This window comes from Sapajus apella, unplaced genomic scaffold (assembly GCF_009761245.1).
Source record: "Sapajus apella isolate SASKATOON/1434 unplaced genomic scaffold, GSC_monkey_1.0 scaffold219, whole genome shotgun sequence".
NCBI lineage: Eukaryota > Metazoa > Chordata > Mammalia > Primates > Cebidae > Sapajus > Sapajus apella.
Window position 1 is genome coordinate 497,123 of NW_022437159.1, and position 24,530 is coordinate 521,652.

General features: G+C 52.6%; 1 protein-coding gene across 6 annotated transcripts in view; it reads left to right on the top strand.

Annotated features, from left to right (window-relative positions):
- COL23A1 (collagen type XXIII alpha 1 chain) overlaps positions 1-24,530 on the top strand; it is a 355,575-nt gene that overhangs the window by 306,139 nt on the left and 24,906 nt on the right. For 3 of the 6 annotated variants that reach the window (XM_032270900.1, XM_032270903.1, XM_032270902.1), the window contains 4 exons: positions 16,028-16,054; positions 17,280-17,306; positions 18,685-18,711; positions 22,659-22,775. In XM_032270900.1, the coding sequence (XP_032126791.1) occupies positions 16,028-16,054; positions 17,280-17,306; positions 18,685-18,711; positions 22,659-22,775 (198 nt within the window). Of the gene's footprint in view, positions 1-16,027; positions 16,055-17,279; positions 17,307-18,684; positions 18,712-20,257; positions 20,330-22,658; positions 22,776-24,530 lie in introns of all 6 variants that reach the window. The other 3 variants (XM_032270904.1, XM_032270905.1, XM_032270901.1) reach the window with 2 other exon arrangements.

Below are 24,530 nucleotides of genomic sequence, written 5' to 3' on the forward strand. Positions count from 1 at the left end.
TCAAGCCCTCATTCTCACACCGCACTGGGGCCATTCCTTCCGTGAGACCCACAGGGTGGGGCGGACACCCTGCTCAGCTTCCCCTGCAGGAGGAAAGCAGCCCCTTGCAAGGAGCGGGAGGAACTTCTGCAGGCTCCTGGGTCCAGGTCTGAGCAGAAATCCCTATCTCTTGACCTGTGGAGGACAGAAGGGCTCTGCCCAGCTCTCAGCCTGTGATGTATTTGTAGACAGCTCCATGTGACCATCCCAGAGGCTAGGTTGACTGCCTCGTGCAAAGGGCCTGAGCCACCTCAGAGACCCCTCGTGCAGAGGATCGCCATGAGCTTTAAGTGGGTCACCTGTGTGGACTTGGGCAGGCTATTTGACCTCTTGGGCCTGGGGAGATCACACCCGCAGAGCTGGGGTTAAATGAGTGTCAGACAGAGTCCATGTCTAATCCCGTGTGTGGCAGCCCTTCCATAAATGTCACTGCCTTTCCTCACTGTTGAAATTCTCAAGGAAAGATGGGTTTAATAAATCATTCTAATCTACTCAGCATAAATTTGCAGTATTTGGAAAGAAAAACAACTTTGAGAATGGTCAGTTTTAGAAAAAGGAGGGGTTTTTCTTGTAGCTTAGTAAACTTCAGGACCAGCCTCAAGGAGGACTCTCTCTCCCTCTCCCTGTCTCTCTCTCTCTCTCTCTCTCTCTCTCTCTCTCTGTGTTAGAACCTTATCACTTCCTAAGAGCAAGAATACAGTTTGGCAGGAGGCAATGGTGGAGACCATCAGCCGCTTTGCTGGGTTAACTCAGGCTGGCTCCCTCAGCTGAAACCAGGTCCGTATGTGGACCCAATGGGAGTGGCTGGAGGACACGTGGCATAGGAGCCACCCACATCTGTGCGGCAGGTTGTGGACTCGAGAAAGTCAGAGGCAACAGGGGCGCTACTTGCCCTGTCCATGCTCTCCATGCACAGAGGCTGGGCTGTCCTCTTCGCTCCCAAGTATTCATTAACAGCCTCTCCTGATTACAACAAAAAGCATGTTTATTGCAAAACATGTGGACAATAGAGAAAAACACAAAGAAGGAAAAATCATTCATCTCTAATTCTGCTCCCCACAGATAAGTCCTCTCAAGATGTTGGTGGTGGGTCTAGCATTTCTTACCTGCAAGTTTGCTTTCATATGTATTGCTTTTAAAATAGAATTACAAGTGTCTTCTTAGCACAGTAGGCAGAACGTCAGTCTCATAATCTAAAGTACAATTACATTGGACATAATTTTTGTACTTTTCTTTTCACTAAATATATTGTAAGATGTTTCCACATCATTAAAAATCCTTAGAGAAGGTAATGACTACATCGTGTTTGATCCTATATATCATTTATTTAACTAGTCTCAAAGTTAAATTATTTATATTGATAATTTTTCACCCTTACAGTCAACATCCTGGGAATAAATATAGGCTTATTTCCATGATTATCTCCTTAGAATAAATAACTAAAAGTGGAGTTGCTGCACCAAAGGGTTTGCACATGTTTAAGGCTTTTGATGTGTATTACCAAATTGCCCTCCAGGAGACTATACTAATTTACATTCCCACCAACAATGAATAAATGCTGCATATTTTCCCAAATGCTGGCCAACTGTGGGTATTACACTTGTAAAACTATGCCAATATAAGTTTTAAAATATATGCATATATGTATGAATATTGTTTTAATTTAGAGCATATGTTAACTAGAAGTAGTCAGAGATTAAACTAGTTTTGATAAGATTTGTATAATTCTGTCACCTGGTGGTAAAGATTGGAATTGCAGGCATAGTTTAAAGAGGAAATCAGCCGTGTTTAAGAGCTTTTGGATCCCCATGGGTCCAGGGACAGAAGACATCATGGAATTAGCAGCATAGGGATAATTCTTAACTCAGAACATTCTGACTCAAAAGTTGAACCTGCAGAGGACCCTGAGTGCAGCACTCTTGCACTTTGGGGTAGTAATCAGTATTTATGTTGATGAAGTGATTTTGCCATCTCATAAATAGGAGGCTTGGTTCTGTTCAACAAATCTGGTGGGTGTCATACCCTGTGCTGAGCACTGGGGTGGCACAAAGATGGATCAGGCCCAGTCACAGTCTTTGGAGAACAATGTAGGAAAGGAAACTTGCCATGGGATAAAGAGGAATGAATAATTAGAAGCTCAATGTGATCTTCCTGGAGGTATCTTGTTTATCACAAGCCCTTTTTCTTCTCTAAACTGTGGCTTCTGACTAAGATGAAACCACCTGTCACTCATGCAGGGCTTAATCTTGCCTAAACTTTTAACTTTTACACAGAAAACATTAGACTTTCTCATCATCTCCTAATGTCACAATGTTGGCTTTTCCTCTTCTTTGGTAGTTTGATGGTCCTAACTCTTAACATGAAGCTTTAGTGACTTTCTGGTTTGTTTTACACGTTCAGGAGACTGTTTAAATATTTCTTAGATATGGTGTGATGTGGTTAAAGATGTGATGAGAGTGTTGGTGGGGTGAAGGGACAGGTATAATTTGGATTAAATAATCAGAAGACTCAAGGAAAATGACATTTGAACTGAGATTTAAATGATGAAAAAGCTGCAGAGATTTTGGGGGAGATCCCGCTAGAGGAAAAAGCAAGTTCATAGGGCATGAAGTTGAAGCAAGCTTTGTGTGTTCAGTACACTCACAGTGTGGCAGGAGCAGGAGTGGGTGAGCAGGTGACAGGGAAACGATAGAAGGGGAAGCCAAAGAGGTCTCCCAGAGCTGCACCAAGTAGAACCATGACAGAGGTGAGGGCTGGGGGATAGAACTTGACTCTGTGTTTATAGAAATCACATCCCCAGAGATAGACTGCCAAAGGGTCTGAGATCCCCCCACCCCTGATGCTTCCTTTGGGAACAGAGAAGAAAAGACTGTGATCCTTCATCTCCCAAAGCCCTTCCAGTGTGCCAGGGAAGCAGATGCAAGTATTTAGTGCTTGCTGGGTGCACACTCATGCATGCCGTCTCACCATGGGAGGCTGGTGGTTTCAGCCCTACCCGACAGATGAGAAATCTGAGCTCAGAGGGTGACAGGACCTAGCCGAGACATACAGCCTGCTTGTGTGCCAAAGCCTGGATTAGCACCCAGGCTGTGTGACCCCACTCCCTCACACGGACCAGCCAGCCTCTCAAGCCATCTACAGTAGCAGGGCTGGGGCCAGGATGGTCTTCGCCTCAGCTAGAGAGTGCTTCTTAGACCACCCCAAGAAACAGGTACTTGGAGTGGAGGTTTGGTTTTACCACGGTCTATATCCAGCCCTGCCACTCCCTTCCCAAATACTATATTCCACCTCCAGTATCACAGTATTAGGATGCTTTCTGAAAAAAGAAAAACAAAAACAAAGTCTAACTGAAACTTACGAGTTCATTTCTTCATTTCACTTCCTCTCCTATTCCTCATTTGTACCTGTATGTCATAGCCCTTATTAGACATCAGGAAGAATTTCTCATTCTTCCCCTGGTGATGAGATGCCCAGTTCTGTTTCACTGTCCAGGGCACCCCTGCAGAGGAGCAGCTGGACGGAGCAGGGAGTGCAGTCACACTTGCGGAATCTGAGGCTTGGCCTGGATGAAAACATCAGGATCAGTGCCGTGCTTCCCAGTTTCAAATCACATTCCATCCCTAAAGATTAGTACTCGTGCCCATTCTGCAGATTGAGAAACGGAAGGATAGAGTGAGCATGCGGCGTCTCCAGACCTCACAGTGGCAAGCACGTGGGGCTGGCTTCCACCCCTGAAGACGCCCTAGGGCCCTGCCATTCCCAACATCTGCCATTCTACCTCGCTGACCTCTGGAATCCCCTGGATTCTCCCACCTCCAGAGGCCTGTGTTAATCCGGGCAAATCACTCAGCCTTGGCACGTCTCATTTCCCCATGCACAGAATGGAGCACAAGGTCTCCATCTCTCAAGTGTGTGATTTGAGGGGAGGAGATGAGGTCCATAAGGACCTTGGAACCACACATCCTACTCAGCGAGTGCTCAGAAGTCCCTGCCAATTTGGCCTCTGAGCTGCTTAAGCTGCTTTCTGGGCCTGTTGGGATTCTGAGCGCAAAGGGAGGCCTGTCACTCACTCATCCTGCCCACTGTCCCCCAGTTGAGGATGAAATTCTCCCTTAGAGATGTTTACAGTACAGTGGGTAGAGCTGTAATACATATAGATGGGGTTTGCAGCCCCACAGAGGAAGGAGAGGCTAGTTCCACCTGGGACCTCGGGAGGCCACACAGAAGAAGTCCATTTGAGGTGGCCTGAGAGACGAGTAGGAGTTTGGCAGGAGGAAAGCATTCCACACAGCACCATCACAGCACGGTGAGCCCTGCATGGAGGCATGAGGAGCAGGAGGTCCCATGTGCCAGGCACGGGGCAGGGAGACCAGGGAAGGTGATGCTGAGTGGCCCAGAGAGTGGAGAGCGCCCCTCACCCACCCAGCAGAAGAGCTTGGAGCCCACAGAAGGCCCTTAATGACAGATTTGTGTATGGAAAAGGCCTCCATAGGCCAGCCATGGTGGGTCATGCCTGTGATCCCAGTATTTTGGGAGGCTAAGGCGGACAGATCACTTGAGGCTAGGAGTTCGAGACCAGCCGACCAGCATGGTGATACCCCATCTCTACTAAAAATATAAAGATTAGCCAAGCATGATGGTGGATGCCTGTAATCACAGCTACTTGGGGGGCTGAAATACGAGAATCGCTGGAACCCAAGAGGCGAAGGTTGCAGTGAGCCGAGATTGCACCACTGCACTCCAGCCTGGGCAACAGAGCGAGATTGTCTCAAAAACAAAGCAAAACAACAACAACAAAGAAAAAAGGAAAGCTTTCGTCTGGGCAGTGGCTCACTCCTGGAATTCCAGCACCATGGGAGGCCAAGGCAGGAGGATCACTTAAGCCCAGAATTTCAAGACCAGCCTGGGCGATATGACAAAACTCCATCTCTCTCTCTTTTGTTTTTGTTTTTTGTTTTTTGTCTTTTTGAGACGGAGTCTTGATTCGTCACCTAGGCAGGAGTGCAGTGACATGATCTCAGCTTCTCGGCTCACTGCAACATTTGCCTCCCAGGTTCAAGTGATTCTCATGCCTCAGCCTCCCAAGTAGCTAGGATTACAAGCGCCCACCACCACACCTGGCTAACTTTTTGTATTTTTAGTAGAGATGAGGTTTTGTCATGTGTTGCCCAGGCTGGTCTCAAACTCCTGGGCTCAGGCAAACTGCCCCCCCGACTCAGCCTCCCAAAGTGCTAGGATTAGAGGCATGAGCTGCCATTCAAGGCCGAAACTCCAACTCTTTTAAAAAGTAAAATTTTAAATCAATCAATTGATTATTAAAAAGTAGAAAAGGTCTCCCTGGCTACAGGGCAGAGACCAGAGGAAGGGGTGCAGGTAGGAGGCGGTTGTACTAATTTGCTGGCGAAGCCTGAATGACCGAGAAACGAGGGCTGGCAGGCACTGCAGGTCAGCTCTGAGCAGAACCAGAACTGCACACACCGCACCTCCTGGGCCCCAGAGCACCGTGTCCAAGCCCCTCTGGAGTCAAGGGAGCAGGGGCTGCACTTCATCTCCGGCCTTAGTCCGGGGAGCCCCCAGGGGACTGCCAGAGCTCTGGGCTGAAATGTGGTCTGTGAGATGGGGCCTCGGCCTGGGACCAATTTTGAAGTGAAGAACGCAGATAGACTGTTTGGAATTAATCAAGTGAACAAAAAAGGCCCACGGAGCACTGCACATTCATGTGCTCTCTTGCACTCTCATAGTTCAAAAACAGCTTTGATTGTAAAAATGTAATTCATTAAATGATTCATCTGTAATATCCTAAATTCATCTGTTTTTAGATTTCAACATCCTCCATCTCGTTTTCATCTGACCCCTACACTGCCATCCCGCCAATCCCCAGATTCTAGTGCAGCTGGGACAGGATGAAAGCGGACCCCAGAGTCCCCAATAACAGCCCCCAGACTGGAACCTCAGGGAGATGCAACCAGGGCCACCATGCTGGCCGTTCTCCCTGGGGCCCTGAGCCAGCACAGGGCAGGTGTCTTGAGTCCAGCCCCTTGTCTTGGTCCAGCACCGTCCCCAGTGTCCCTAGGAGTGTCCCATGTGGGGCAGCCCAGCAACAGGAAGCAGCCACTCCAGGTCAGCAGGGCCGGAGCTACTGGTCCGCCCTTGGCTCCCAGATACTTCCTGTGTCTGCTGCACATTTTTACATCCTCCTGCCAGCGGCCTGGGTGCCTGCTGTCCACACTTAGCTCTGGGAGGTGACTTAGCAGGGACAGCAGTGCAGGGGGCCCAGCAGAGGGGGTTGGTCCTGCACTTTGCCAGTTTGTCTGTGACATGTTTGCAGCATGGTCACTGGCTGGAACCCCTCCCGCTTCCCCAGGCAAAGAGCACCCTCACAGCACCCTCACCCCGTGGCCTGGAAGAACATATTCACAGACAGGCCTGCACAAGGTCACTGACCCAAGCCCAGGTCTTCAAAGCAAAGAGACTAAAAAGAAAGCAATGATTTGGGTATGAAGCTGCCCCGCCCAGGACTCAGGGCTGGCACCAAGACCAGTCCATGCCGTGGAGGCAGAATGGCATGTCCCTAACCCTGCCAAGTCTCACCCACTTCAATTGTTGGGGGAGCCAAGTAGACAACCTCAGGAGAGGCTCAGAGTTGGGCACACAGACTGGGTTCAGGGACCGTTCCGCTACCCTGACAATTGTCAACGCCAGCAGGGGGAGCCTGTGAGGCCGAAGGCGCCCCTTTTGGGCCTGAGTCCTCAACGGCCAGCGTCCTGGCTGACCTGCCAGGCTGTGGCCCTAGGGCAGGAGTCTGCCAGGCTGGCAGCCCCTTCGGCAGGTCAAGAGTGCCCTCTAGTGTTCCCTGGCCAGGCACCCAAGCCAGCGGGATAGATGTTCATTCACGGTTGATCCATTCAGCAGGTATTTACTGTGTTCTCATTATGCACAAGGCGCTTGGGCATTTGGGATATCATAGCAGGAAGCACATCCAGGGGGTCCCTCCCGACTTGGAGCCTGTGGTTGAGTGGGAGAGAGAACAAAACACTCCCACAAATTCCAGCTTCACTGTGCATCGTAGCCAGGGCTAGGAAGCAGAGCTCCTGTAACCCAGACCTGGCCAGGCGGGGCTCAGCGGCACCACCTTGAGAAAGGGAGGTGTGAGTCGAAGTCAGAAGGTGAAGAAGATGCTGACAGTGGGGAGTTTCAGGGGAACATCCAGACAATGGGTGCACCCAAGATGGGCCAGGCTGGTAAGGGTATAAGGGGAGGTGAGAAGCCCGTGGCCCTGAAGCATCCAGCCTTGAGGAATGGCTACCTTTTGTTCCATCCCGGGTAGCTGGACAAAGGGGCCTACAGCCCCACCCAGCCAAGCTGAGAGCCCTCCCCAGGCTGGAGCCTGAGGCCTCATCTTCTCGGCCACATGGAGGTTCAGGGCACAATTGAGCCAGGCGCAGCAAGGTGGAGGGCCTAGCCTGAGAAGAGCCACCGGGCTTAAACCAAATCTTTGCAAACCCATCAGTCTGCCCAGGAAGCAGTGAGTTCCACATCACTGGGGGTGTGCAAGCCAAGGCTGAACAGCCACTGGTCAGGAAGGGCATCTGGTGGGCACTGGAGCCTTGGGGCTGGTCACTGGGAGGAAAGGTGGCAGGAAGACAAAGCAGTGAGTCTATAAGTGAGAAACTGAAGGGGCAGGAGCGGAGTCTGGAAGGAAGTGCTCAGGAAGAAGAAGCTGTCTTTGAGTGCCAGGCCTGGGGTACGGCTTTGCGGTGAGTGCAGTAGATGAGGGTGTGCCAGGTGCTACAGCAGCCAGAGGAGGGCAGTTAACAGGAAGGGCATGGGCTCACCGGCTCACCGCTGCCTGCAGGGGCCAGCAGGTGAGAAAATAGGTGAGGCTGGTTGGGCATAGGAGAACAGAGAAAATGGCAGGGCCTGGGGTGAATGAGGGGTACCTGCCCCACTGGGGTGCAGTTCTGCCCATGCAGAGTCACCACTACCGGTAGCATCTTCCAGTATTTCCAGAGAAGCTGGAAATCCAAATTCTACACAAAATCTTTGCATTTTTAAGCGTTTCAACCAATTCTTTACCAGTGGGTGACAATTGTCTGTGGAAACCAAAGAGGGCCCACCCGCAGCCTAGGGGGCAGCTATTAGGGAGGCTGGGAAACCAACCACAAGGGCGGCCCCGGCAGGTCAAGGGTGGGGCAGGAGGGCAGAGCTCGGCCTCGGCGTGCTCCAGGGGCCACAGGGTGGGGCAGAGTGGCTGCAGCCTCAGTGTGTGCTTCAAGCTGTCTCCATGCTGTGGCGGTCACCTTTCTCTGGCGGTCACCCTTCTGTGATGGTCACCCTTCTGTGACGGTCGCCCTTCCGGTCAGCTGCTGCTCCCTACTCCAGATTTCCACCCCATCCATGGCTGCCACCAAAATGAGCTGACCGTGTGTTCCTCCAGACTTCCTTCTGCCAGACCAGCCCACTGTGCCTGAGCTGGGGATCCCACCAGCTCAGGAAGACACATCCTGGCCTCCTTGTCCCATCCTCCATCCTCCACCCCATGAAAGTCAAGCTCTTTCCTCTCCATCACCCTAATGAGGAACAATATTTTCTGATACCTGTTAGGGTAATCATGTCTCTCCCCACCAGTCACCGGCAAATGTGTCATTTCAGCAGGTATTTGGGGATCGGTTCAAAGGCACAGTGCTGTAAACACTGCCTCTGCTAGCCATGATGTGTGACACGGACATACGTGCAATTACTTCCAGCACACTCGGGTATCACTGAGCAGGCCTTCTCCCCAAAATAGAAGCCAGCTGGTTTCACTGCCTTACAGCATCATAGAACTGAAAGGGCCCTAGGAGATTTTCTAGGCCAAGGGTTACAAACTCAGGTGTGCTGTAGAGCTGGCGAGTCACCTCGCTGTGGGCAGCAGGCCAGGTGTGAGACCACGGGGAAGGGTGGAGCCTATGGGCTGGGGTCTGTGAGATCTCCCAGCTTTTCAAGAAAAGCCCAAACTCTGGATGTTTATGTAAAAAGTTCCAATTTTTAAATGTTGTGACTAGTTCAGTTGTTTTTGGGTTCTTTGTTTTCGTTTGTTTGAGACAAGGTCTCCATCTGTCACCCAGGCTGGAGTGTCGTGGTAACATCATAGCTCACTGCAGCCTCAAACTCCAGGATTTAAGCAATCCTCCCACCTAAGCCTCCTGAGTAGCTGGGACTACAGGCATGGGCCACCACACCCAACTCTTTTTTTTTTTAAGATCTGTAATGTCACTATGTTGCCCAGGTTGGTCTTAAAATCCTGAGCCCAAGCGATCCTCCTACCTTGGCCTTCCAAAATGCTGGAATTTACATGAGCAAATCATGTCCCGCCTGGGTTCTTTTAACTGCACACGTCAAATAAAACCTGGCTCCAGGAAAGACGTTGAACAATTTCAGCCCCTCACATTACAGATGAGCAGCACAGAGGGAGGAAGCCCAAGCAAGGCCGAGGAGCACATGAGGGGCGAGCCCCTGGCCTTGGTGCAAGCTCTTCGGACCCCACCCAGCTCAAGCTCCTACAGTTTGCTGAGTTGAGGTGCAAAGGTCACTACAGAGCCCACTCTACAAAATGCCCTCGATCCCAGGAAGAAGTGCTCCAGGAAGGATATTGTGCCACCCTCAGGGCACCAGCAGCAGCTGGACTGAACCTAAGTTTGAGGGTCGTTTCTTCCTTTCCCTAGCACAAAGAATTTGAATTTGGGAAATTGCTAAGCTCCAGGCAGACTTGCTGCAGCTCACGTGTGTACAAAGAGCCTAGGTTGAGAAATCAGAACCATATGTGCTGACCTGCCCTGAGAGGGGCTGCCCACCCACCCCTCATCCACCAGCCAGCCCTAATGAGGGCTGGGAGGAGGCTCAGGGAACCTTCACACAGGAATGTGCACTTCCCAGACTGGGACCTCAGGCCCCACCAGCCTTGTAATTTGATGAATTGTCAACATCTGGGCATAATTACTAGGCCCTGGCCTGGTAATCTTGGTAAGCCCTTCTTCCAGGGGCCTTGTCCTAGTGCATTTTAAGGGCTCCATTCCCTGACAGGAGCCGTCAGCATTAATTACAACCAGAAAGCAAGACAGGCACCCAGCTCTGGCTGATTTGAGCATTTACTCCTGTCTGCATCTAAACGTGGCCAGTTTATTCATTTGGTTCAGTTCAGCAGATGCTGGAGACTATCTCGGGGAGGGCTGGACCACAGTCAGGGGAGGACAGGGCCAGCCCTGGACCTTTCCCTGACATGGAGTAACAGGGTCAGCACAGGCTTTCTGGCTGATGAGCATCAAGACACTCCAGGGATGAAGCCACCACACCTCACATCCCAAATGCACTTCACTAGGAAACCTCCCCTCTTTAGCTACATGGTTATAGGACCACAAAGTTCAATTGCCTGTACAGTACCAGGCCAATTACACTGAGACAGCAGGGTTTGCTGCAGAGAAAGAGTATAATGATTGCAGGCCATCCAGCAATGAGATGGAGGAGACCCTCAAATCCATCTCCCTGAGGAGTTCTGGGCCGGGGTGTTTAAGGGGATCATGGAAGGTGAGGGGCTGGAAAATTGGGGTCATTGATTGGTCAGGGCAAGGGAGATGAAATCAGCATGATGTGGAGACTGCATTCTTCAGTGAATTAGCTCCCATGGGATCCTTCAGACCAGCTGACTTGTAGTTTCATTAGTGTACACGATTTGAAAGAATATCTCAAAGGGAAAACTTAATTTTTTACATTCAAATTGCTATCTATAGCGCAATTAAGGGGAACCATGACCCTGTAAGAGAATCTGCACAATTCTGAGGCAGCAGGAAAACAGTTCTGAGGAAGGGGTCAGGGAGCACGCTGACCTCATGATGATGCTGAGTGTGCTGCAAGCTTGGTTTATTTTTGTTCCTCCCCCTCCCTTCTTCCCTAATTAATTTTATAAAGTTTATAGGGATAGTTTCAACACTTGTTAATATGGCTCGAAAGATGGCTCTGTGAACCTGGCTTAGGAAATACTCAACAGGCCGAGGGAGGGAGAGAGCAAAGCCCCAACTTCACAGGTGCCACCAGCGGCACTGTCCAGGGTTCTACTGCTGGCCCCTTGGAAGGCCACACACAGGTCGCTCCCAGCACTGCCCCCCAGGGCCAGGGCAGACCCTAATCCAGTGTCTGCTTGCCCATGGGGCCTCGCATCTTGCATTGGTCTGGGAAACAAAGGACACTGACCTGGGACCCAACTTGAACTTGTCGTTTGAGAGGAGAATGGCATGACTTGCATTTCACAAATGAGGAAACTGAGATCAAGGACAGCCAGTCCCAGAGCAAGGCAAGGGACTGAGGCAACACTAGGGGCAGGGGGCTGCCCATCTTGCCTTGCTCTGGGACAGCTGGCCGCCTCGCCTGCTACTCATGTGCAGCCCAGAGCTTTGTTTGTTTCTCACACATCCGGAAACACCCTGGAGCCCAGCTGATCTCCAGGGGGAAAGAGTGATTTAAAGCAGAACCGAGGCTTGTAAACAGCTGTGAGGTTTCTCAGAGGGCAGAAGGCGTTGAAAACCTTTGGTGGATTCAAGGGCTTTGATCAGACAGGGGAGGGAGCTGGACAGTCATGAGCATCTCCAGGCACATTGCTGTGGCATCTGTATATGAGGAAGCTGAGGCTCAGAGGAGGGATTTGAACCCGGGCCCTGCAAGGCCAAACCCTGGCCTTCACTCTGTGAGTTGCTGGTAAACCTCCCCAAGCTACCTTCCTTCCCACTCCATCTGTGGGAGATGCAGGGAGATGAGCGGGGCAGCTGATGGCCAGTGCCCTGTTGTCTGGGGTGGGGAAGGGCTGCCTGGATAGGAGAGACCACCCACCACCACCACCCAGGGCATCCCCCCCTCCATTCTGGGGCTCTGCCCTTCCAGACTGCCCAGCTGCTCAGAACAGCCCTCGCTCTGCTCAGAAGGACTTGACTTGGGCTTGAACACTCAGACACTTGCCCTGCCCTACCTTTGTCCAGCCTGACCACAGCCCCACCCCATGTTTTCCTTGGCTCCATTCAGACCAGCCCCAGGTCCTCCCCTGAGGTGTTTGTCCTCTCAAGAACACCCAGAGCTGGGCTCAGCCCCCGCTCCACGGTAGAAACACCTAGTTTGTAGACGGTCTGCACAGTCTCACACCTCAGTTGCTTTGCTAAGACCCAGCCAGGCATTGAGTCCATCAAAACTGAGTCCCCTGAGCCCACTGCAGGGGTGGAAGGAGTGCTGTCCTTTTAAAGACCCTCAAAGTAGAATGACGGCTCAGACAGCCTGCAGGAAAGAAACCTGTTCCGCAGAGCGTAACTCAGTGCTTCTCAAACTTACTTAACCGTGGAATCCCTGTCTCCAGGCAAGCCTGTTGGCACCCTTCAGGGCAGTGTGCTGTGGGACACCAGTTTGGGAAAGGCATTCTGTAGGGTAACTGTGGGCAGGGTCCATCTCCTGGAGATTCACAGCCAGGGTCCCCCAGCCCAGAGGGCAGGCCCAACTTCCCCAGGACAGGAGGAGAGGTCAGAATCACATCCCCAAGCCAGGCAGGTACATCTGACTCCAAAGCCAGCTGCTCCCTCCATGCCAACCTCGGAGTCCCCTCCTCAGTGACCACACCCACCCAGCGACCTCTCCCAGGTTAGCCACTGCCCCATACAGAGAGCTCGGGGGCTGGGGATGGCTTTCTTGCCCAGGTGTCATCCTGGCTGTGGGTTGGCTCTGTCCCAGGGGCTGGCCCAGCCCCGTCTGCTCCATCAGTTTTCACACAGGGAGCTTCGGTGCAGGCACGGACATCCACTCAATCTCAGCTCCAGGCTTGGCTTCTGGGAATTGGAATCGACTTCCCTTCAGCCTGTAGTGGGGGCTCCCAACAGCACTGCACACCCCACACCCTCTGCCTCTACTGGGAAGCTACAAAATGTATTCGCTTGTAAAAACTCCCAGGGCTCTGTGATCACCCATACAGGCAGCACCTTTGGTGGGAAAAATGGTTTTCTGTCACAGATGGGGCTTCTCACACATCAGAAAGAAGCCTCGGGGACCAAGCCCGCACCATCAGTGACCTCTCAGGAACAGTCTTAGGTTGGCAGAGGGGAGCGTCCAGCTCAGAAGGCCTGTGGCCACTATAAGGTCTGATCAGGCAGACTTTTCCAGAAACAGCCGGCAACACTGAGACGCTGTCTCTGAGGTTGAGGCCAAGGGACAGCCTGGGCTCCCTTCCACAGGCACTTCTAGAAAGGCAGAGCCCTGTGGTTCTGTGTGCTTCACATCCAGGGGCCTTGGAGCATGGAGGGTTTAACAGAGGCATGCCAGGCCTAGAACAGGAGAGTGTGGCCAGGAGGCCAGACAGCGCCTCGGCAGGGCCTGCGGTGCAGGTGGGATGGAGACGTGGGGCCCAGACCCTCTCCAGCTGCATGGCCCTAGGCTAGGTCTTCCCCTCACTAGGCCTCAGTTTCCTTCTCTGTAAGATGGGGATGATGACACCTACTGTATAGGGTTGCTGTGTGATTAAGACTGAGTAGGGGCCAGGAGGAGCTCCCTGAAGAGACCAGGAAGGACCAGCCCCCATGTGTGTGGAGTCAGCCCCAGGGAGGAGTCCAGGGTGGGGATGCCCAGGGGGACGTGGCCCTGAGGACACCCAGCAGGGCCTGGGTCAGGGGTTAGCTGGACAAGGGACAGGGCCCAATTTAGTGGACTACCAAGGGCAGAAGACCTGGGGTGTGGACTCCAGGATCAGGATAGTCTGGCACGAGGACACTGTCCAGCTAGGGCAGCTCCTGGGAGGCTCGTGGTAAGGACTAGAACGGCGCCTGTGATGGGGGCTGAGGCCCTGACCTGGGTCTCCCAGGGCATGAACCCTCAAGACTTTGGAATGGCCCCACTCTCTCTCTCCTGGGACCCCAGTTGTCCCCAGGCCATTACTCTGATGGCCAAACCCTCAGCGACCGAGAGACTGGTGGCCAGAAGCACTTAGACACCAATTTTTAGAAATGCCCTGTTTTCCTTCCGTCAGCGAGGCCCTGGCTGTGAGCCCCATGTGGAGTGGCCACTTTCACACCATCTGGGAATCGGCAGATGGGCCATCTCCACACGAGGCGGTCTGGAGGCTGAGCCAAGGAAGCCAGCAGCTTACCTCCTGCCTGGCAGGTGGGGGCCAGCTCCCAGTTGTGTTCAGAGCGGGGGCCAGGAAAGGCTTCCCAGAGCAGGAGACTGTCCCAGGAGACGAGCTGCCTCCCACCAGGTGTAGATGCAGGGAAAGCACTCCAGGCAGAGGGAACAGAGAGCCGAGGGATGAAGACGGAAAGGAAGCCAGAAAGCTCGGGGACGGACGGGGGCGCAGAGTGACCAAATGGCAGAAACTGGCCCTAGCTACAGAGGACCCTGATGCTGGGCCTAGGAGTCCATCCTCAGCCAGTGGAAGCCTGGAGAGGCCAGGACAGCCCTGAGGGAAGGCTGCGTGAAAGCCACAGGTTGGGGGCTGAAGAGAGGCGCTGAGAACTGCGCGGCCCCTCTGCTCCTCTGCCGACCTCGGGGGTCTCCCTCCCACCTTGGCCAGGCTGCTCTCTTGCCTACAGGGCCCTCCCTCCACCACATACACACACTTGTTAGGTCCTAATCCCCAACGTTACTGTCCCCACAGTGCGCCCTCCTGGCTAGAAGCTGGCAGAGCTTCCAGCTCTCCGCCTCCCCTTTCTACTGTGCAGTGTGTGCATTTACAGCATTATCGTTCTCGCTCGACTTCCTTGGTTTGATTTTGCACACATTTCCCGGGCACAGGCTGCCTGTCAGAGGCACAGGGATTAGACTCTTTTCCTGACTGTACAAGGGAAGAGTTGTGTAGACCCCACATTAGCAACAGGTCATGTCACATGCAACAGTTAGAATACATGTGGTGGGAACAGGGACAGATGGCCTGACTCTGGGAAGGAGAGAATCCTAGAAGGCTTCCTGGAAGAGGAGGCAGCTGAGCTAAAGATGGACAAAGAAGGGAAGGATGTGCCAGCAGGTGGGCAGTGTGTGCAAAGATTCAGAAGTGTGGAGCTTTGTCCGTCATTGCTGGGGCCCAGAGTGAAATGTATGTGGGGATGAGGGGACAGTGGTGGGGAGGAGATGGGGGCTGGCAGAGACCAGGCAGCACTGGTCCCAGCGTCCCTACCAACTGGATTCCTCCCCACCTCCACACAGAAGGGAGCTAGGTGAGGCTTTGTTGAGTGGGCAGTGGATGGACAGGTGAAGAAAGGGTGTGTGTAGCTGGCCCTTTGCAGACTCTGCAGGGGACCAGAAGGTCCCTGAGGGTCCCCACCCTCTGGACGCACCCTGGTGTAATTTGGCTTCTCTCCAGCCTTACTTTTGTCTGCAGAGGCTGCAGCAAGGCAGGAAGCTCAAAGAGCCTTCAAGGCTCTGCCAGTTACAAACGACAGGAACTCAATCCAAGTTGGCTTAATTAAGGAAAAATGAAAGTATTGATTAGCTCACAAACTGACATGTGCAGGGGTAGTTTCAGCTTCAGGCCGTCACCCCTGTCTTTCTCTGTCTCTCAGCTCTGCTTTCCTCTCTGTTGGCTTTTTCTCAAGCCACATGGTGGCCCCTGGGAGCTCCAGGCTTAGCCCTGTCAGGAGAAAAGAGCCCTTTTCCCCTAAATCCCCACCATTAAGTCCCAGGCAAGATGCTCATGGCTCGGTTTGGGTCTCAGGCTCATCGCTGACCCTGTCACCATGGCAGAGGGAATTCGGTCACATGCCGACCCCAGCAGCCCACCCAGACCCCATGGGTGGGGATTCTGAGCAGCAGACAACACACAGATGCCTTTTCCCTCCCCCTCCCCCAGCCCCAGGCCACATGGACTGAACCCAGACCCTGGGCTTGGACAGGCTTTGTTTTCTTGTTACTGAATAATGCACCTGGGTCCTAAGACTCAGAGGAGGTGCTGTCCCCATGTGTAACCTGTGTTCTCTCTCTCTCTCTTGTTTTCCAGGGACCCCTGGGTCTGGATGGCAAGCCCGTAAGTAATGACAGGGCAATTCCAGGCGGTCCTGGGCTGGGGCTGCCACTATGGAGCTGGGAGTGACCGCTGGGCACTGGAGGGAAGCAGCCACCGGGAACTTGGTTCAGCACAGAGAGGAGCATTTTGGGTGTCAAACTTGAGTTTAAGTCTAGCTCCACCATCTGCTGACAGTGACCAAGGGGAGGCCTCCTCACCTCCCAAGACTGAGGCTTCTTGTCTGTCAAGTGCATGCATGAACACCCCCCACCCCCAGCATAGGGATGCTGTGAGTCGATGGAGAACTGTGGACAGCACAGTCCCTGGGGTCTAGTCAGCCCTCAAAGCCTGTGAGGCCCTCCCAGCAGGCCCCAGGCACAGTGTCCTCACTACATTCTCAAGACTGCCCTGGTGGGCATCAAGCTGAGTTCTCAACATCTGCGCCAGGAGCCTGTGGTCCCAGGCATCCTCAACAGATGGGCAGAACATGCAGGGAGACATGAGCACAATTAAGTAAGTAATTTGAGGTGGATGGATGGATGACGGCTAGATAGATGGGTGGATGAATGGATTGGTGAGTGAATGCGTGGGTGGATGTAGGGATGGTCGGACAGTAAATGAATGGGTGGATGGGTGGGTGGGTGAGTGGATGGATGGATGAACGGATTGGTGAATGGCTAGGTGGGTGCATGGGTGGGTGGATGGATGGATGGATGGATGGATGACTCATACAGGGATGAACAGATGGAGCCCATACTCTAAGGAGCTCCTTCCATTAAAGAAGAGAATGCTTTTTTTGGAGAAATAAGAAAGAAAAAAGAAAAGAATTCCTCTGAGAGAGAATCTCTGTCTACTGCCTGCCTTGTAGATTCCAGAAAGATGGCAGTGGTCTCCCACTGACATGGACAGGGTGGGTGCTGAGCAGTAGGGGACCATGTGTGCCCTCTGGGAGGAGTGGCCAGTGCATGTGCCCCTTTCTCTGCTGCAAGGATGCCAGTGGGCCCTTGCTGGTCACCCCCAAGTCCCCCGTCTCCCTCAGGCTGAGGACTGAGGTGTGGAGCTTCCTTGGACCAGCCAGGGCAGCTCTCATTGAGGGCTGACAGCTCGTGGTGATTTTCCACTCAGCCGGCCGCGGGTCTGCTCAGCATCACAGGCCCTTCTGCCCTCAGAAGTATAGGGAAGCCGGAAGCGGGGCCAGCCTAGGCTCCTCACTCAGGCCTGTTCTTTCTCCGCTTTCCTTCTCTAGGGACTTCCCGGCCCAAAAGGGGAAAAGGTAAGTGATGCCAGAAGCTGTGCAGATGCAGTAGGCAGGTGAAGGAGGCCAGAAACCTGCGTCTGAACCCCAGCTCCAGTGTGCCCTCGAGCATGTCACAGCCCCTCCTAGAACCTCAGTTTCCCCATCTATAAAGCGGGAATCGCAATGCCTACCTTCTAAAATGGTTACAAGGCTTACATTTGACAATATAGCCTGCCCGGAGGGTTGAGTCAGTTCTCCTGGGACCAAAGCATAACCCAACTCAGAGGCCCAGTGTGCCCAGAATGATGAGTGTCCAGAGAACTTCATGGTGAAGAGGGGGTGCCAGGAGGGCTGGGGCATTGAACCATGGCTGTTAGTGGTATTCTCTGTGGGGAGGACACCCCTCAGGGATTCATGGCAGAGAGCTATCTCTGCGGCCCCTTGGGAGAAAGGCTTCCCTGGCATCAGGCACTGAAGTCCCCTGGAAAACGGGGACAGCCAAGTGCCTCAGAAGGGAACAGAAGAGACCTGTGTTACCCATGGTGAAAGCTGGGGAGGGATCAGAGCAGGCCTGGTTGTGCCAGGGCCAGCTGGGTGCTCCCACGGCTGGACCATGTCCACCCCTGACCCGGACTTTGGAAATGGAAGGTGAGATCTGCAGATGGGCCCTGCTGTGATTTGGCAGCTCAGGCCAGGGCAGGCAGGGTTCCCGCCCCATTACCCGGGCTGCGGGAGCTATGGGGAGGCATGGGAGCTGGTGTTCAGAACCTCAGCTTTCCAATCCAGCTCCACCACCAACTGTGTGGCCTTGGCCAAGTTGTTGGGCTCTGTGGGCCTCAGTTTCCCCATCTGTAAATTAAGACCCAATGTCACAGAGCCACAAGAGGGATTGCATGAGATCATGGTCTCAATGTTCTCCTCAAGGATGAGAGACTAGCACATTTGGTAGGTGGGTCCTGATTACCTTCCCCCGGCCTTGGCTGATGCCACCGTGTCATAGAAGTGATTCCATCAGGGGCTTTGAAACCAGAGAGAACTGGTGTCTTAGTGTCTATTGCTGCTTAATGCACTGCCCCAAAACTGGGCGGTGGAAAGCAACATTAACTCATTACTATCCCTTCTAGAGGACATGGTGGGAGGGGCTGTCTGCTCTACAACGTCTGGGGCCTCAAATGACCAGGGAACACCTGGTTTCAAGCCCTGGATCTCCTGGCTGTGTGACCTTGCGCAGGTTAAGTGGCCTCACTGTGTCTGTTTCCTCATTGGAAATGGAAATAAAAATAGAGCCTGCCTGCTATTTTCGTTAGAATTAAGTCAGCCCCTGTCTGTGAAGCACTGAGCACAGATGCTCGATGGGAAACGTGAAGAAATGATGAAAGCCGTGCTGCCACATCTCCCTGTCTCTTGTTCCTAGGGTGCAGCAGGAGACTTCGGCCCCCGGGTAAGAACCAGGCACGACCTCCCTCACTGCCCACACGGCTCGTTTTGTTTATAATAAGGCATAACTGGTGCTGCTTCTGGGACCCGGCTCCCTGCAGCTCATCACAGAAAGAGGCCATGAGGCAGCCCTTCTTCCCCACCCATAGCACCCAGGCACCTGGGCTGCGAGGCTGCCACCTCCTGGATGGGTGGAGAGTCTCTGGAAGACGTCCAGGTCTTCATGCTTCTCGCTGTGGATGCCAGACAGTGGGGCTGGCACTTGACCCAGACTGGAGACTGAGTGTCCTGAGGACAGATGGCACTCCAAAAAGGGGGAAGGCTCTGGGGTCAGCAGAACTGAGCTCAAAGCTCAGCTCTGCCACCTGCTAGCTGAGTGACCCTGAACAAGTCACTTTGCCCTCTGAGACTCAGTTTCTTCAACTGTGAGTGGGGGGCAGCCCCCACCCCAAGAGGTTGTTGTGGGAGTGAAAAGGTAGTGGGAGCAGCAGTGCAGAGTGGGGCTACAGCTGTGGTTCAGCCTGGGGGGGGGCGCCTGCCCTGCACCTCCACAGCCCTGAGTCGTGAGCAGGAACAGGGAAGGGGGCTGGCCAGGCCAAGCCCCGAGGACACAGCTGCTCTGTGCCAGCCACATAAATCTGATGAGATTGCTCTGCAGTCAAAGAAAGGGCGCTCGTGCTGAGTTTTGGCTGCTGAGAAAAATCCTTTTGTTTCCTTCTTGGTGGGTGTGTGGAGCTGATATTCCAAAAGGGGATGTCCTCTCCTCAACAGACTAGAAGTCCTGAGGCCCAGGGGTCATGGAAGAGTGGATCTCCTCCCAAGCCCCCCACCCTCCTCATGAATACCCTCCCTATGGTCCTGGTGTCCCAGTCATCAGGACACCACCCCCCAACACACACATACACAACACACACACACACACACGTTTAGTGGCTTAGTGGCTGGGCGTGGTGGCTCATGCCTGTAATCCCAACCATTTGAGAGATCGAGGCAGGCGGATCACCTGAGGTCAGGAGTTCGAGACCAGCCTGACCAACATGGTGAAACCCCATCTCTACTAAAGATACAAAAATTAGCTGGGCATGGTGGTGCATGCCTGTGGTCCCAGCTACTCTGGAGGCTGAGGCAAGAGAATTGCTTGAACCTGGGAGGCAGAGGTTGCAGTGAGCCGAGATCTCGCACCACTGCACTCTAGCCTGGGCAACAAGAGCGAGACGCCATCTCAAAAAAAAAAAAGGTAGTGGCTTAAGACTTCAATTGCCATTATCTCTCATGGCCCCTGGGTTAGGGTTAGGCTCCCTCAGGAGGTTGTAGGCAGCCGGGCTGGGAGCCCCCGGTGATGGTGCCATCACATGGCTGCAGGTGGTGTGGATGCTGGCGGGTGCCCAGCTGGTAAGCAGCCATCCTTGAAGAAGGAGTCTACACACCTGATGACCTAACTGCCTTTCTCTGGGCTTGGTTAAGTGGCTTTGCCTCCAGGTGTCAAAAGCCTTTTGGTTTTTGAAATCTCCTTCCTGCCTTTCTGACCACACAATGTATCTGCTGACTAGATGGTTTTCCCACGGCTCAATCCGGGTTTTATAAGTAGAGACCATCACCTGTACAATCGCCGGATCCTCAAGGTAGACTGGCTAAGTGGGGGTCTGGGCCTGATGGCTTGCTGTGTTGCCCCCAACTCACCCCACATTTGCAGGGTTAGACCTCAGCTATCCAATCCCTGAGGGAGGACCAGGCAGGCTGGGCAAGAAAGAGCCCAAGAGCCTCTGCCAGGACCTGCTCCAGTGTCGGGCCCATTTACTGCTTTAATAAGTAGAGTCCAGGCCAGTAGTTCCCAGCCCAAGGCCCATTATAAAAGGAGCAGTGGGGAGCTAAGGGGGTATCTTCAAATTCTACATGATTCAGTGCAAAGTAAAACAGGAATTACCCACCACCATCACCACCCATGCCTGGTGACCTAACCAGACTGTCAGTTTTCTTGCCTTTTGAATGGAGCTATAACATTTTGATCAGGACCCTGCCCATTCCAGACCCACGGGAAGACCTGAGTGGTGGGTGTTGAGACCTTCTGCTGATTTTTTAACTGGGAAAGCAAGGGAATTTGTGTTACGTGCAGTTTGCTAAAGAGGTGAGCTATTTCAGATCAGGGTACATCTGAGGATGAAAAGAAGTATCTGAAAGGGACCATTTGCCTTGGCAGTGAGAGGAAGCTCTGCCTTCCCTAGCTCTGTAACCCTGGGCAAGTGACCCTCTGATCACCCCCCAACCCCAGCCATTCCATCTGTAAAATGGGACAATAACAGTGCCCTGGCCCATTCATCACAAAGGTTGAATAAGATCATCTTCGGCCAGGCGCGGTGGCTCACACCTGTAATCCCAGCACTTTAGGAGGCCAAGGCGGGTGGCTCACTTGAGGTCAGGAGTCTGAAACAAGCCTGGCCAACGTGGTGAAACCCCATCTGTACTCAAAATACAAATAATAATAATAATAACCCCACCTACTCAGGAGGCTGAGGCAGGAGAATCCATTGAACCCAGGAGGTGGAGATTGCAGTGAGCCAAGATTGTGCCACTGCACTCCAGCCCAGGCGACAGAGCAAGAGACTCTCTTCAATTTTAAAAAAAAAAATTTTTTTTTAAATTATCTTCAGGATATCCTTGCTAGCTTAGTGCTAGGTCTTCCTTTCTTTGTTATAAGAAGGTTGGGATCCACTGGCACCATGACCTGGTGTTCTTCACTCCTGTGCTCTGTGCCAGTGCAGGGTAGGCCCCGCTGGGCAGTGGTAGGTGGCAGTCACAGTGATCTTCCTTCGTTTTGGGTTGGGCCATGAGGTGGGGCTCTGGCTGCCTGAGGTCTGACCCAGTACTAACATCAGGTTCTAAAGGTGGGGATTTAGTGCTGCATGAGAGAAACTGTGTGGCCCTTCATCATCCTTTTTTTTTTCTTTTATTTTGAGATAATTGTAGATTTACATGTAGTTGTAGTAAATAACACCTGTGTCCCCTTCATCCAGTCTCCCCCAATGGTAACATCTTGCATCTCTGTAGTACAGTCTCACAATAGGAAATTAACATTGACACGATCCACCAACCTTATTCAGATGCCCCCAGCTATACACACACTTGTTTGTGTATTTAGTTCTATGCAATTTTAACACACTTGTCGATTTGTGTAAGTACACAAAGGTCCCTCATGCTGTTCTTTTGTAGTTGCAGTCACCTTCATCCCCCCATCCCTAATGCCTGGCAACCATTGTGGGTTCTCCATCTCTATAATTTTGCCATTTCATGAGTGTTAAGTAGATACAACCACACAATATTAAGCTTTTGAGATGGACTTTTTTCACTCAGCGTAATCCTCCTGAGATGCATCTGAGGTGCTGCATGTGTCATGGCCTGTTCCTTTTGGTTGATTGCTGAGTTGTGTTCCATGATGTGGATGTACCCCAGCTCCTTAACCTTCCACCTACTGAAAGACTTTTGGATTGGTTTCCAGTTTGGAGCTGTTACTAATTAAGCAGCTGTGAACAAGGATAAATGCCCAAGAGTGCACCTCCATACTTAAAATGAAGTGGGAGTTGACCAACCAGGAAGGTCCTTCAGGAGACACTCAGTCCCCTTCTACAAAGGGGGGCAGCTGGGCACACGTGCTTTCTCCCACATCTAGCGTGTGCCATCTCTTGCCTAAACACCGTATCTGGGCTCTCAGGTGCCAGAGAGCTGGCACACGGCATGTAAAAAATCCTGTAGGGCCTCTTACACCAAGGTAAGGGGACCTGTTCCTTCATGTGGTCCCCAAGAAGTGGCAAGAGGCCCAATAACAATGCCTTCCCCTTTGAGCCTGCCCCAAGGGCTGGGGAAGGGGATGGTGTGGGGCTGCCTGTCTGAGGGAGCTTCTATCTGGAGGGTGGACCACCTCCCACTCAGAGTCATGCCAAGCCCCATTTCTTCCAGGGAGACCAAGGACAAGATGGAGCTGCTGGGCCCCCAGGGCCCCCTGGACCTCCTGGGGCCCGGGGCCCTCCTGGTGACACTGGGAAAGATGGCCCCAGGGGAGCACAAGGCCCAGCGGTAAGAGAGGGCTTGGAGTTGGACCACCCAGGACTTGATCAAAACCTCAAACCCTGATTCCAGCCCCAGCCCCAGCCCCAGCCCCATCTCTAGTGCAGACCCCACGCCAGCCTTAACCCCAATCCAGACACTGAACCAGGGCCCTAACTCCAACCAAGATCCAACCCCAATTCAGATCCTGCCGCTGACCCCAGACCCAAACCCAACCCTAACATCAACCCAGACCCTTACCCCAATGGAACCTTAAATCTGACACTAACTGGGTCTCTGACCCCAATCAAGACCTTGACTTCAAACTCATTGCCAAATCCTGATCTACACCCCCAATTCAGACCCTAAGTCTGACCCCTACGGACTCTGACCCTGACTCCAAGCCCAACTCTAACCTCAAATAGACCCAGAGACTGTAACCTGACCTTAGTTGCAATCCCAGTCTCAATCCTGACTCGACCCTGAGCCTGAGATGGTTATGCGGGCACTGTCTCTGCAGACCTTTATCAGCACCCCACTCCTTCTCCCCAGTAGTATCTCAGCCTCAGCTTTCCTCCCAGGGTCTCCAGAGCCTGGAGGCCAGGCCCCATCCTGCCACCCCTTTCCCTAACCCAGAAACTCCAGCCTGTGCTTCCCTCTAGTGTGGAGCCCACACCACCACCAGACTGCCACCAGGGTCCCCCCCAGTCAGATGGGTCCCCCCACCACACTGCTGCCAGGTCCCCCCAGGACAGTTGCTCAGTTGGCTCATCCATTGCTTGTCATGCCAGGCCAGTGGCTTCCCGAGCCTAACATTCTCATCTGAGGACTAGGGACAGTGATACCCGCTCTTCTGGTTTGGCAAGGATAAAATGAAATAATGGAGAGAGATCAAAGATGGCTGATCACTAGCTGCTTGGGATTGTAGCTCCCAGTGAAAGCGCAGAGAACGAGAGGACGCCACACTTTCAGATGAATTTTTTTTGCTCACGCACCAGGAGATTCCCAGTGGAGGAGCCCCATGGGTTGCCAGCGCTTGTGGCCGGTGAGGCGGTTTTGCCGTTGCCTTGGTGCGGCGGTTCTTGGTGCAGAGTCAGAAAAGCACCATCAATCATAATGCCGCTGTTTTGGCTGGTGCAGTGGGTTGCTCAGATTTTAGCGCTGGGAATCAACAAGTTGGACGTCCACTCAGAAACCCAATTATAACGATGGTAATTATAAAGACCACAGATGGATACATCTATAACGAAGGGAAGAAAACAGCCTAAAAAGGCTGAGAATACCCAAAATCAGAACGCCTCTCCCTCTACAGGGGATCACAGTTCCTCATCAGCAACGGAACAAGGCCTGATGGAGAACGAGTGTGTTCCATTAACAGAAGCAGGCTTCAAAAGGTGGATGATAAGAAACTTCTGTGAGTTAAAAGAACTTGTTCTAATCCAATGCAAAGAAACTAAGAACTTAGAAAAAAAGTTTGACGAAATGTTAACAAGAATACACAATTTAGAGAGGAATATAAGTGAATTAATGGATCTGAAAAACACAACACGAGAACTTTGCAAACTATGCACAAGTTTTAACAGCTGAATCAATCAAGCAGAAGAAAAGATATCAGAGGTCGAAGACCAACTTAATGAAATAAAATGAGAAGACAAGATTAGAGAAAAAAGGATAAAAAGGAACGAGCAAAGTCTTCAAGAAATATGGGACTATGTGAAAAGACCTAATCTACGCTTGATAGGTGTACCTGAATGTGACGAAGAGAATCAATCCAAGCTGGAAAAT